This window comes from Pungitius pungitius, chromosome 1, assembly GCF_949316345.1.
Source record: "Pungitius pungitius chromosome 1, fPunPun2.1, whole genome shotgun sequence".
Classification (NCBI taxonomy): Eukaryota; Metazoa; Chordata; class Actinopteri; order Perciformes; family Gasterosteidae; genus Pungitius; species Pungitius pungitius.
This window is the reverse complement of record NC_084900.1, coordinates 11,419,350-11,433,519: the sequence shown is the minus strand read 5'-3', so window position 1 is coordinate 11,433,519 and position 14,170 is coordinate 11,419,350. Positions and strand designations below refer to the sequence as shown.

Here is a 14,170-nt window from a genome sequence, read left to right as displayed (position 1 = left end):
CACTCTGCTCTGACTATGAGAGGAACCCCGTTACAGCTGATCATATCCTCACTTTTAGGGAAAAACCGAAAGGACCTTTATTACTTTGACAGTGTGTTATAAATGTATTTAAGAAAACCAAGGTATATTTACTATAAGTGCTATCACGGTTGCAGGGTAACCTATACATAACTGCAAAATATATATTCTACTTGTAATATATACATGCAATGTATGTAAATAATTGTGTGTGTATATACAGTATATTATATTAATTATTGAATGTTTCTTACATTGTTTCCATATATATTCAGTTATTTAAAAATATATATGTTCGAAACAAAAAATGATATCAGTAATTTAGATTAGGATTCGATAGGTTTGAATTGTTTGCCCAGCTGTTGAGCATCTACCCCAAATATTTGGCCCCGTGTCATCCTCGCTCCTCTGGCGTGTCATAGGTGGGCGGAGCTTCAATGCGAGTCGGCCGGCAGGAAGCACAAATTTACCAAATGACAGGAAGCTTTTTGAAATAACAAATAACGCTATAAAATCCAGAGTGAGCCTCAGCCGGGACGTAGACGAACCAGCCCGCCGACATTGGGAATAAACCGAGCTCTTAATTTCATCCCCATCCTGGTATCAGACGGACTCGTTCGCCTCCTGCCGTACTCGCCCATAAAGTAAGCAGTTGTCTGGCAGATGGAGAAACAGGCCGGAGCTGCCGGAGCGGCGGACGGAGCACTGCCGAACAGAAAGCCCTGGGCCCCCCCGACTTGCGCACCGGCTTCGGGTGATACCCTGGAAAGGTGAGTGTCCTCGATGTTACAAAATGTCTATTGTCGTTTTTATTGGTTTTACCTTTCCCCAATATGATATATTATATATGATATATACCAATAATTTCCTGAATTTAAAATAACAATTTGGCGTAGCTCCAATGCATAATTATCTATTTTAAATTTTAAAACGTTTTATTTATTTCACAAACTAGAGGCTACATAATGGCAGTATTTAACCGTAGTTCAGTGTGAAGGTAACGTTAAGTATTATAGTGCTGGAGCCTTTGATACTGTAGCTAAATCCTAAAATCTTACGGTGTTCTCTGCTGTTCTCAAGTATGTAACATGTTTGACACGGCGATAGTATACCAGGGTCACAAACAGCTAATAGCTAGCTTTGGCTCTGTAAAACAGATCTTACTAACGTTAGTGGCTAACGTTACCAGCTAACTGTTATCGTTACAGGCTAACGTTACTAGCTAACTGTCGTTAAGTTATGGGTACTAGCTAACGCTGCTAGCTACCGTTACTAGCCGACGTTAATTTAAGGGTACTGCCTAACGTTACTGGCTAACGTTGCTTTTAAGACAAACCACACAGCTGTGCGCCCGGTGTCCGACGCTATCGCTAAACAGCTGTGTTTGCAGATGCGTTGAGTGCCAGCACAAGTTAAAAAATGATTGAATGTGAGATTTCGAAACTCGTCTGACTGGAACAACGTCTAAGTTGAGTCCTCTCCATATTAGTTTAGTAACATTTGGATTAAAATCCTATTGGATCTAACTTAGAATAAGCCCCTGTGTGTTCATATTATTAGCAGAAATATTATATCACTAAATGTGCCTACACTCCCGTGCATCACCTCACACTATTTTTCTACATTTCTTACTGTTCATAACAAGATAGTTACGTGTAACAAGAAATGTCTTTCAAAACATCCCATTGTAGACCAAAAAGCTTGGCATGGTCATTGTCAAATCAAATCATATATATATATATATATACTTTTTACACTAAAAAATATTTGGCCCATATTCTGTGTACAAGAAGAGGATGAGTCATTTTCTTTTTCTTGAGGAAACTGATACTTGTGCAGCAAGATGTTGGAGATGTTCTGCTAGTCTGTTGTGTCTCCAGCATTGGAGCTGGCTCTATCATTGGCTGCGGACAGTAGTATCACCAGGTCACTTTTCACCACCTACTGCAGGGACAGCGGAGCACTTTCTCCAACAGGATGATCCAGCTTTGCTGTCACAAGGACAGATACAGGAAAACATTCATACCGACTGCACAACAGACCACCTCTGGCTAAATCCTTGTTTAATTGATACATTACCACTAACCATTGTACTACTGTTTTCATTTAATATCAATTACCATTGCACTACTGATTTAATTGAATACCTATTGTATCTACATATCTATAGATATCTATCTATGTATTGGTTTTCACAAAGTGTGTTGTTTCAGTGTTCTTAGATATTTTTGTAAGATGTTACTATGGTATACTGAAGTATAATTACAAGCATGTAATAAGTGTCAAAATATTTTATTGACAATTACATAGAGTTTATGCAAAGAGTCGATATATTGACCCTTCTCTGCAATTCGCCCTTGCATGCTGTCGATTAACTTCTGGGCCACATCCTGACTAATGGCAGCCCATTCCTGCATAATCAATGCTTGGAGTTTGTCAGAATTTGTGGGTTTTTCTTTTTCTACCCACCTCTTGAGGATTGATCACAAGTTCTCAATGTGATTAAGGTCTGGGGAGTTTCCTGGCCATGGACCCAACATTTCGATGTTTTGTTCCCCGAGCCACTTATTAGTTATCACGTTTGCCTCATGACGAGGTGCTCCATCATGCTGGAAAAGGCAATGTTGGTCACCAAACTGTTGTTGGATGAATATTTGTGCATATATATATATATATAATGCATTTTTTGTTCCAAACAGAATACTTTTTGTGTACCATACGTTTAATACGTTTAACCTTACCTGCCGATGCCACAACACATTTTCCCCTAAGGATGAATAAAGTGTACATCTAATTTGATCTTGGGGGAGCCCGTTCTGTAGCTACTTTCTATGGGAGAGAGTGGGCTGGTTTTGAGCTAGGAAAATTGAATCTGTTTTATATCACCAACCACTAAGAGATTTTTGTGGCCTGCGGAATTGTGTAGCACATATTCCATATGTTATCTCCCGCTCACTACTGTCACTTTGTCTTCTAAATACAAATACTGTTTTAAACTTGCTTTAATAGTATTTTAATACAATAAGTTTTACAGTAAAAGCATAACAGAAAATTGGGAATTACAACCGAACGTCAAACATCTTGCAGTGGTATTGTGGGGGGAAAAGGGCAAAATAATTATTGGGGTTAGTACTTATCAACTTTTTTTCTTGTTCTGTTCAGTCCAACAGGTTGCCATGTTGAGTGGTGTAAACAGCTGATAGCAGCCACCATCTCCAGTCAGATCTCAGGATCAGTCCCATCTGACATTGCCAGGGACAACAAGGTAGCTAATAGACACAAACTTACACACAAAATCTCACCCTGTTTACAGTATTTCTCACGAGTTTGTGTTTTGTAACTCAATAGGCTAGGAGAAGACCAGTTCTCATGGTAAGCCTGGCAAATGTGTGTTTGTGTGTGCTTAGGTGGCCAGAGCTTTGTATGTTAAGTGTGAGTGAACGTAAAGGTTCACAGCTGCTGTCGTTGCTTAGATTAAGCGCCTGCTGTGCAGTGTGTCTTCTGCTTCAGCCTGTCAGCACCCTGCAGCACTCCACCAAAGCCCACATTTCAAAAATCATTCTGAATTGTCTTTTAACAGGCAGATTGGTTATTGAGTTGTGGTTTTTGTGGTTGGCCAGATGAACAAAACATTTGCACTGAATGCTGAAGATTAGCCTTGTTTGCATGGGTTATAATGCAATGTAAGTCGCTTTGGATAAAAGCGTCAGTTAAATGATATGTCATGTTTTTTGAAATGCATGGACACATTCTGATTGACTAAAAAACCTGCCCAAATATACTTTGATAACATTTATTAGAAGCCTTCAGTTGTACAAGAAACGTCTCGCTTTACTGTTGGACATTGTGAGCTTCATTGATCGTTTTGAGGAATAACAAAAGATGTCATGCCACTTGGTAATAGTAAAAGTGACCTGTTTTATATCACAGCCTGAATGTGGTCTGCTGTGTGCGTGTGCGTGCGTGTGCGTATGTGTGTGCGTGTGTGTGCGTGTGCGTGTGTGTGGCCGTCAATCTAAGCGGCTGACCCCCGGGGTTAGAGTTTTAGTCTTATCAGTCTGCTGTTGTAGATACTAGACAGCCAAAAGTGCAGCTTAGCTTCAGGCTTAAGCTACAATCCAACTGTTCCTAGTTTCTTCTTGAGTGGAGGATCAAACGAGAAGAAAGAATAATTAAAACAGCGGCTTATGACGATCCCCTTCTGTTTCATGTAGAGAAATCGGGATGTGATGGTGGTGTCGTTGTGATTTCAGAGGGGCTTCCTGTGTCCGACAAACTGCACACTTCAGATGCAGCTTAGTCCTGCTTCTTCTTCTCTGACTTTTTTCTTCACCCCTACACACTCCATCCTTCTTTTATTAGTATGAAACATCAGTGGTGCAGATCTAATAACTGTTCATTCATCAGTGTGTAACTTTCCCACTGTTAAAATGGTTGTGCAGTTTGCAAAGCCCTCTGAGGCAGATTGGTGTTTTTGGGTTCTTCAAATACATTTATTAATGAATCAATTGTAATTACATTTTATTCAGAGGTTCATGTCCCTCTAGTGAGGAATCCTGAACTCAGACTTGTGTGTGACATGGACTGTATGCTGTATGATGAAAGCAGTCACTCTCATGATTATGTGGAGATTATATTCATTTTTGGTTTAACCTGGACACTCGAGCACACACCCAGCTCCGCCCAGAGGAGAGGGGGGAGGGACGTGGTGCAGATTAATCCGTACATTCACAGTATGATGGATTTTTGTCTCTCTTTCTCTGTCCCTCACTTTCTCCACACTGCTTCTCTGCGGCAGCAAGATTCACAAGAGGAAGGGCTTTGTTACCATGGAGATATCTATTCTGAGCATCCTTCCAATGCTTTGGCAAGTTTCTGTCTGTCCTTCCTCCCCCTCTGTCTGTCCTGGTCTGCATGCCCTGTCCTCTCTTGTCTCAGCTCCTGAGGATATGAATAACACATGTAGTAACATGCGGATGTAGAGTTTGAGAGACATGAGTTAACCAGTCAGGGAGAAGCGGTCCACTTGTGGGAAGTGTAGACAATTATGACCTTTTATTTTTTTAGGGAAAATGTTGAATGAATGAATTCATTTAGTTGTGGATTTTGAACTTTCTTTTCTGTTGCGCAATTTATAAGGCAACATTTTGAAATATTCCAGTAATATTTCTTGGTCAATAGTGTTGTGTCTTGTGATCTGTATCCACATTTATATTAATAATTTTTTCGATTTACTTAACAAATTAAAATTAACATTTTGTCGAACCTTTTCAAAACTATACTTCACCCTCGGGAAGGCAGTCTTATTTTTTGTTTCAGTATTGGTAAAATAAATGCATATGCAAATGAGTGAAATGGCCCACGTTGCACTGCCGCTGTACAAAGTGTAAGCTGCTATTGGAGAACTGCTTCCTGTTGTTCCAAATGTGCCGATGTCCGGCTGGTGGTCTCATCAGGAGGACGCATGCTGCTCGCTAGCATTCGCAGCCTTTGTCCTGTGAGCTCACAGATGTTGAGCCCAGAGAACAGGCCCATTTCAGCTATTTATTCTGTGTGAGGTGTCCGTGGTGCAGGATGCTCCCACTGACCACTCCGTGCTCTGTACAGAACCTTCCGGCTTTGAGATACGGGGCGCAGGTCACAATGTTCCAGAATCAGGTTCCTCTGCTCCCAGGAGAGACTGTCCAGACGACCGGTGAGTCCTAAAGACCCCTCGCTTCCAGAAGCCCCAACAATTCTGGTCTGAACAGTTTTACCATTTTCCATATTCAAGTCTTACATATAGTAAGCATTTAAAGAGACCCTCTCCTTCTCAGAGCTTCTCTTTGCTTTTTAGTGTATGTTTGGGCAAGTGAGCGTACATTTTACTGGGTAATATATACATTATTATCAACACATTTCTTACATGCCCTTTGTTTTTGTGTGTGACATGCAGTGAAGGATGTGATGTACATCTGTCCCTTCAGTGGTCCGGTTAATGGAACCCTAACCATCACAGACTACAAGCTCTACTTCACCAGCGTGGAACGGGTACTTCACATTCATCATTTCAAACCTCTCCGTTGCCGTCACAAGCCGGACTCTGTACGTGTGTTTGTGTGACTTTGGAACTGTGTCTGAATGTCTTTGCACATCCAGGAGTCTCCGTTTGTTCTCGACGTGAACCTGGGAGTCATCAGCAGACTGGAGACCATCAGTGTTCCCAACCAGGGAGAGAACACCAAAGGACTGGAGCTGGTGTGCAAGGTACCAGAGAGTCAGAAGAGTCATCTCAGCAAAAACTGACGAGTCTGCGTTTACACCACCATTCCTGTTGTCTGTCTATGTCTCTCTGGTATCAGGACATGAGGAGTCCCAGGTTCGCCTACAAGACGGAGGAAAGCCATCCGGACGTGGTGGAGCTACTGTCCAAACATGCCTTCCCCCTCTCCCACAGTCTGGTCAGTCTCAGTGTGTGTGTATGTGTGTGTGTGCGAGGTGATAAAAACAAAGGAGCCAGCTGGCTGTGGATGCTAACGCGCGTCATGTGGTGCTCTTTCAGCCGCTGTTTGCCTTCCTGTACAAGGAGCAGTTCCCCGTGGACGGATGGAAGGTGTACGAGCCAACGGCAGAGTACAGACGTCTGGTAACACACCTCCATTTCTCCCCCATAAACCTTACCATGGCAACACTATCATATGGGTTGACTACAGTAAATGAAGCAACACTTTCTTCTATATCTCACATTTAAAGGCAGAGATTAAGCCCCCTGGAATATATAAGTACTACTATTTAATAATAATTAGTAATATATGTATTCCTACAGTAGATGGAGCTTGGAGCACACTAATTTACTGCCGTGTTAAGGTGTTTGCTATATTGACTATTTTCCGACAGGAAATGGAGCTGAAAGTGAAACTTTTCTCTGCTGTTAGTTGTCAGCGGAGTCTGGAGGCTCTGAAGAGATCATAAGCTTCTGTTTTAGTTCGGCTCCTAGTCGAGAGGCCCGTCTGACAGCAAGATGAATACACTGACTGCAGAGTAATACCTCATCAACACCACTTCACAACATCCAAACAATATACTTGTATAGTTGTGTATACTGTTTAAGGTAGTGCAATGAAATACTAGGTGATATAAATGTATCAACACGCCTGTCCTTCCACAGGAAGCGCTGCATGGTGCTTCTGTATGACGTACTGTTTGTAACGGCTGTGTTTGCTCAGGGTCTCCCTAATGAGAGCTGGGCCTTTAGCAAGATGAACAGCAACTACGAGCTGTGTGACACGTATCCCTCCATCCTGGTCATCCCCACCCACATCGCAGAGGACGACGTGAGGCGAGTGGCTGTGTTCAGAGCCAAGCATCGCATACCGGTCAGTCTCTACCCTTCATTTATTTCCATCATACATTTCAAAGAAAGAGAATAAATGGATACAAAAAAAGAATCCATAGATACAGCATTAATATAGAAACAGGGGGAAATGAGACAATTAAATCAAGAAAGAAGATGGAATGCATACGATGAATATAAAACCTACAGATTTAACACAAATCTGTACCCATATTTGAGACTTGCACATAGAGAAACGCTGCATCAGCAACAGTGTTAATTTTGGCAGCTATTATTGATTTAGTCTTAGTCAAAAATGCATATAGTTTTAGTCACATTTAGTCATTTTATTCCTTAATTTTACTCTAGTTTTAGTCACATTTAATAACCTTATTAAACTACTTTTCTTCCCTTCTCGGGCCCAGGGTTTTAGCGTTGCCATGCCTCTCAATATCGCCATGTTCCTATAATATGATAGGAAGGTGCCTTGAGATTTAGCGACCTGCCGTTCATAGCATAGGAATGTGGCTACAACAATAGAGGGACATATGCTTCCAAAATAACTGAAACAAATAAAACAAGAACCCATTTTTCACTGACTGCTAGTGGTCGGGCGAATGGTTTGGCCGGACGGGGGGAGGTAATAGTCAGTCCGCTGGTGCTCTCTGTCCACTGGCTGCGGTCGGAGTTATCAAAGCATTGGCCACATGACCCGTTTCAGACTTTGAGCAAATAAAAAGTCCCTTATCACTTTATTTAAGACACTGCGCTACTTGGAGGTCGCTGTGTTGTGCCAGATTCTCAATAAAGTTAGAAAAAAACATTTACGGCGAACCCATGGTCATGCCGCTAAATACCCAAATGAGATCGACTTGTGCCGTTCTGGAAAGGGATCCAACCATCGCAACCTGCCACCGACCACCCAACCTGCCGTTCTGACAGAGGAATCTGCCACCGACCACTTTTCACACTCGGCGCTACTGAGTATTGTGACTTCGTCACCCGAAAAAAGATTTAGTCCTAGTTTTTTATTTTCAAAGCTCCTTTAGTCTCGTTTTAGTCCAAAAAAAGGTCTCCGTTCTCTTCTACTCCTCTTCATCTGTAATTTGCATGAAGTAGAAAATAAATTGTATAGAATATCAGAATAATATCAATAACAATGTACACTTGTTACTATCTGCACTATTATAATGTCTGTGTAGGGGAGCGCTGCCGGTCCACTGGCAGAGAGCTCAAGAACATCGGCAGGGTCAATCGGGTCGGTTTCTAATTTCGTACCTATTGTTTTTGGGGGCCTTTTTTGTTTTGCACCTAATCCAGCTTTGGGTTGCCTAGAGACCTCCGTAGGAGGCTGCTGGCCCGTTGTGCTCCAAATGGAGCTCGGAAAGATTTGGAAGACTTTTAGCCTTGAGTGGCCACATTGTGACATGTTGACAGAAATGCTCTTCCTGCAGGTCCTGTCCTGGATCCATCCAGAGACTCAGGCCACCATCGTACGCTGCAGCCAGCCGTTAGTCGGCCCATCGGACCGCCGCTGCAAAGAGGACGAGCGCTTCCTCCAAATAATTATGGACGCCAACGCCCAGTCCCACAAGCTCACCATCTTTGACGCCCGCCAAAGCAGCGTGGCGGTCACCAACAAGGTGCGGCGCGCGCACACTTTACCCAGTTTCTCATGTTACGCGTTGACATATTTTCTCCTCTCTCTCTTGCCTTTCCCCCCTCCCACTCTGCGCAGGCAAAGGACGGAGGGTATGAGAGTGAAAGTGTCTACTCAAACGTGGAGCTGAATTTCCTGGAGATCCCTAACATCCACGTGATGAGAGAGTCTCTGAGGAAGATGAAGGACGTGGTTTACCCCACCATTGACGAAGCCCACTGGCACTCGGCTATCGACCAGACGCACTGGCTGGAATACATCCGGGTAACTCTACACCCCCCCCCGACCCTTGCTGCTTCATCGCTGCCGTGTTTTACTAACGGATCACTCCCGTGTGTGTTAGCTGTTGTTAGCAGGAGCAGCAAAGATAGCCGAGAAGCTGGAGTCGGGGAAGACGTCGGTGGTGGTGCACTGCAGCGACGGCTGGGACCGGACCTCTCAGCTCACCTCTCTGGCCATGCTGATGCTGGACAGTCACTACCGCACGCTGCGCGGGTTCCAGGTCTCACCCACACTGCACCAACGATCAGCTGTGTAGGCCCCGTCCCCCTCCACGCAGCATGACTGTTCTGTGTGTGTGTGTGTGTGTGTTTTCTACAGGTTCTGGTGGAGAAGGAGTGGGTCAGCTTCGGACACAAGTTTGCCGCTGTAAGGGACAAAATCTACCGAACATGTTTGTGTGTGGGGAAGAACTGGGAACACGTTGATTCGTGCTTCACAAAGAGAGAATGTAGATCTGAGCATAAGATGTTTATTGACTCTTGAAGCTAATAAAAAACGTATCAGTGTAATATAAATAGGGCTGGGTACGTAAACGTGTTATTAGCGCATCAATTAATAAACACAGTCTACTTTTTATTTTAAAGGTCTGTGGTCTATTAGTGTTATGCACTGTGATTAATCACTTTTATTATCACTCACTATTATTTTGCTATGGTCTGACATATCATCTCTCCACGCTGAATACTTATGAAGCCACACACATTAACACTATTTAACGTTTGTTGTGTGCCGCAGCGCGTGGGTCACGGCGATGAGAACCACGCTAACTCGGAGCGCTCGCCTCTCTTCGTCCAGTTTATCGACTGCGTTTGGCAGATGACTCGACAGGTAACACAACTTCCAACACCTCATTACAGCGTTCGACCCTCCGGAGATCCGTGGTATCCGCAGCAGTATTATTCCACCTGGCTTCTGTAGCTTTGCCCTGTGAGCTGCTCAGAGACAGTAGTAGTCTCCCCACCACCCCGCTGATCCCTTCTGTGCCTCTTGACTGCAGTTCCCAGCAGCCTTTGAGTTCAACGAGCTGTTCCTGATCACGGTGCTGGACCACCTCTACAGTTGTCTGTTTGGTACATTCCTGTACAGCAGCGAGCAGGAGAGGGCGGCTAAGGTACGTATCGTTCTTCTTGTGACAGGGGCCCCCTGTCTGATGGAGCCGTGTCCCATTCAGCTCTTCTTTTACCCCGTGTAGGAAGTGCAGACCAGCACGGTGTCACTGTGGTCCTACATTAACAGGTAAGCTGCTCAGCGCTCTGAGAGGATTGGTAGAGTTGGGAGCGGCGGTCTCACTGTCTGTTCTGATCTCTTCGTCCCCTACAGCCAGCCGGAGGACTTCACCAACCCTTTCTACGTGGACTATGAGCACCACGTCCTGTGCCCGCTGGTTTCCTCCAGACACCTGGAGCTGTGGACAGGCTACTACGCCCGCTGGAACCCGCGCATGAGACCACAGGTACGCACAGACGTTACAAAAAATCTATCCGCAGGCTTTCAACCCAGAGCCCCAGCTTCACATGTTCCGTTTTGTCACATTTGCCCTGTGGGCCCAATGCGTGCTTCCTCCTGGATTCCACTGGGGGCGCTGCGGCTGTGCTATGGAGCACTCTACATGAGCTGTGCTGCTAGTCATTGACAGACTGTGATGTAAATAAGACATTTGGAATGTTTTTAGAATAGTTGAAATGGTTTGATGTGAATTTGATGGGAGTAGATAGAACTCATCAGAAAGCAGCAAGGCTGCTGATAAAACTTGTTTTTGTTAAAAATGTACGTGTTAAACTCTAAGATAAACCCATAATCTGAGGCTGTTACTTTTCTCAAATGTACAAATTTAATTATGATACGGTTAACTCATTAATTTTAAACTTAAATCTCATGATATTAACTATTTTCAAATTGTTACTTTACTCCACAAATTAGTAGCCCTAATGCTTTGTCCCAGTGAGCCAATCAGGTTCCCCGTACCTGTGTGTACATGTAGGCATGTATAGGAATCCGCTTCCAGATATTTATAAAGCAACAAACAAACGTTTCTAAAAGGAATGGCCCTGGCATCTGGTGGAAACCGTTCCTGTTAATCCTGTGTGTTTTCTTCAGGTGCCGGTGCACCAGACGCTGAAGGAGCTTCTGTTCTTAAAAGCAGAGCTCCAGAGGAGGGTGGAGGAGCTGAAGAGAGACGCCACCTCCCGCTCCTCGTCTTCCTTCTCTGAACACTCCCCTTCACACATCGCAGGAACTCCTCTGCATTCTGCTGTCTGACAAATACACACACACACACACACACACACACAGTTTAATGTGTGTTTCAGCTCAATTACTAAAAGGTGATGTTTACAATGGGAATGAGGCTTTACAAAAATATTTACAATATTTTAATCATCTTAAATACAATTTTAGCAAAGTAAAATACCCTTACCAGATGTATTTTGAGTTTAAAAAGTATTTAAAGAAAGTATTAAGTCTGTATGGAGCCATTAAAGGGATGATAGAGAATAAGGACAGAAATATGAAGACAGGATAGTGCATATGATGATTTAACAAACCACAAACACAAAACAATAATTAAATTATTTGTATTAACTAAAGCTCCAGAGCTACCGAGTGCTCCCGTATGTTAGTTGGCTACCTACCTACAGACAATTCAGTGCCCCATATCTTTATTTTCCAAATGAGAGGACGCAGCTGATTCTTCTGTAGTCCCCTTAAAAGGCTCCGTAGAAATGAGCCAGATGGAAAGCTGTGCTTGTTTTTTCATATTATTGAGAAAAGAAATCTCAAAATTGTGGAAGGCCAGCGTCGCAGGTCCTGCAGGAATCTCCCACTCCACTCTCCCTGTCTGAGGGGCCACTGAGAGCTGAATTTACACCACATGCAGGTTCGCTCACACTTTCTCCTCCTTCTCTTAGTCATGTGACTGATGCCACAGTTCTCTCCAAAGTCACATTTTTTAGGTGGAAGAACTTCATATAAATAGCATATTTTTGAATCCCAGTCCTGGCATCGATATCCCTCACCTGCTGCTTGTTTTCTGTTTTTGTATATAAAAGTTGCCTTTTTTTAAAAATTTAATTTATCTTTGCCTTTTCTTGTGTCAACCCTGTCACAAGGAACACTGGTACACCCCCCCCCCCCCACCACCACCACTGTAACAACTTTGTCTTTTACTGTAAATCATTCAACAAATGAGCCAATCTGCAGACATGTAGAGCAGCCCAGCTTTTTTCTATTTACACACTCTACCTGTGGCATGCAATCCAGCAAATCTTTTTTGTACGTAATGTGTCTAACTAAGACAGGCTGAAACTCTTAAATGAGCCATAATCACTTCTGACATTCCATTTAAAAAAATAATAAAAAGGGAAGAATTCAAATCTCCACTCTTTGTTGTCTTTTGAATTATTTTATTGAATTGGTTCATATTAGTAACAAGCACCTCGCCATGGACTTGTTTAATTTCTATAGAGAAAAATTCCAGTTTAGCATTATTACACTTCAAGAAATTAAGACTGTCCAACATTCAGAGGTCAGGAAGACTCAAAAGTCCGACACTCGTAAGCAAGAAGTAGAAGTGTGTAGAGAAAAGCATGCATTAAAGTGTGTGTGTGTGTTTGTACAAACGCAGTATGCTGGAGGTGTGTGTGATGTATGTGACAGGTAGCCCAGCAGCGTAAGAGTGGGGTAGGGGGGGTCAGAGCGGTCCGTGTCACGTGACCTCACACACAGCTGTGACGTAACACCACGATATAATTCAGTCTTTCAATGATTCAGTTTATGCTGCTATGGTAACTGGTTCTCGGGGTAAATCATATGCAGACTTGTGCTGCATTCATGTGTTGTCGGGCGTAATTGGAATTAGTTCCAGACCGGGAGAATAATTGGTTAATATTGTTTCCAACATTTTTTTCAACTTGTCTGATAATACTCGTGAATATGAGTACTCGAAATTACACATTATCTGAAAAATGAGCTCTTTGACTATGAGAATAATCTGAAAAATGTCTTTCCTACGGGGCAAATAATTGGTAAAACAACTGATCTGGTATATTCTTGTGAGACCGCCTCTTTCACTCCGCTGGAGTATTAAAAAAAAAATCACTTTGCGTGTCACAAAAATACAGCGGTTAAAAACACTAAATGCTGGGTTGATGGTAAAAAGCATTCTATAAATTCACCAATAGCATACAAATTTAGTTTTCTGTGTGTTTTTTGTTTTTTAACGTGCCTTGTTGCCGTGTTATCTTGTGACACCGCCTCTTTCACTCCCCCAGTCCACAGCTATCTCAACTATTTACACAAGCACGTCATGTCCTGTACAGTCTGGTGACAATAATGTCCACACTGCATCTTAAAGCATCATCAACATCCACATAATAAACAATCATGGAGTCATAGATGCAGCTTGTTTTTACGTACGCATCATTTATAAGACATTGTACTGTAATCCATCAAATCCTCATCGGACCAGCAAACACATTTCAATCTTAAGGACATTCCATTCAATTATGTTCCTTCACGTTTATTCCAAAGCATTTTTTTTCTCCATTTAGTCCCAATGCATAAAGGCACTGTGCGTGACGTACAGGGTGTAAGGCAGAGAGAAGCACTACAGGGCATCCATGCACCACCAGGCCACAGGCACCGCCTACTACACACTCACAGCTCATAGGACAGACACTAGCCAGAGCCCTGCTGACGCCACGGGGGCTTCTCCTGGCCTCTTCATTCTCAACACGTCTGGTAGGCAGCTTTTAAAGATGTGGAGATCGTAAAGCCACACTCGACTCAACCCGCTCTGTTCTGGTTTGGGAACGGCCCGTGGCACCTTTTTTTTTTTTTTTTTGGTACGACCTCGGCCCGAGGGTCCATGTGACCTGAGCCAATACAAACAGGCGGGGGTT

General features: G+C 43.3%; 1 protein-coding gene across 4 annotated transcripts; it reads left to right on the top strand.

Annotated features, from left to right (window-relative positions):
• Window positions 1–450: 450 nt before the first annotated feature.
• On the top strand, window positions 451–12,649 carry mtmr1a (myotubularin related protein 1a). 4 transcript variants are annotated; one of them, XM_037479158.2, is made up of 19 exons: window positions 451–788; window positions 3,181–3,283; window positions 3,367–3,390; window positions 4,817–4,885; window positions 5,626–5,713; window positions 5,954–6,048; window positions 6,157–6,264; window positions 6,360–6,458; window positions 6,560–6,643; window positions 7,224–7,373; window positions 8,785–8,973; window positions 9,069–9,254; window positions 9,334–9,492; window positions 9,591–9,638; window positions 10,008–10,100; window positions 10,270–10,383; window positions 10,465–10,508; window positions 10,593–10,725; window positions 11,370–12,649. In XM_037479158.2, exons 1-19 carry the CDS (start codon window positions 682–684, stop codon window positions 11,529–11,531), a joined length of 2,055 nt encoding a protein of 684 aa, XP_037335055.2. In that variant the 5' UTR covers window positions 451–681; the 3' UTR covers window positions 11,532–12,649. The 4 variants fall into 4 exon arrangements, with proteins under 4 accessions (XP_037335055.2, XP_037335056.2, XP_037335057.1 ...); XM_037479159.2 differs by lacking the exon at window positions 3,367–3,390; XM_037479160.2 differs by lacking the exon at window positions 4,817–4,885.
• The last annotated feature ends 1,521 nt before the right edge of the window (window positions 12,650–14,170 follow it).

What these genes read in the sequence shown, in the direction of transcription:
- mtmr1a (XM_037479158.2), top strand. Translation starts at nt 682, where the DNA reads ATGGAGAAACAGGCCGGAGCTGCCGGAGCGGCGGACGGAGCACTGCCG. An exon ending in ACTGGCTGGAATACATCCGG is followed by an intron (nt 9,255 to 9,333) that starts GTAACTCTACAC and finishes CGTGTGTGTTAG; the next exon opens with CTGTTGTTAGCAGGAGCAGC. An exon ending in ACCCGCGCATGAGACCACAG is followed by an intron (nt 10,726 to 11,369) that starts GTACGCACAGAC and finishes TGTTTTCTTCAG; the next exon opens with GTGCCGGTGCACCAGACGCT.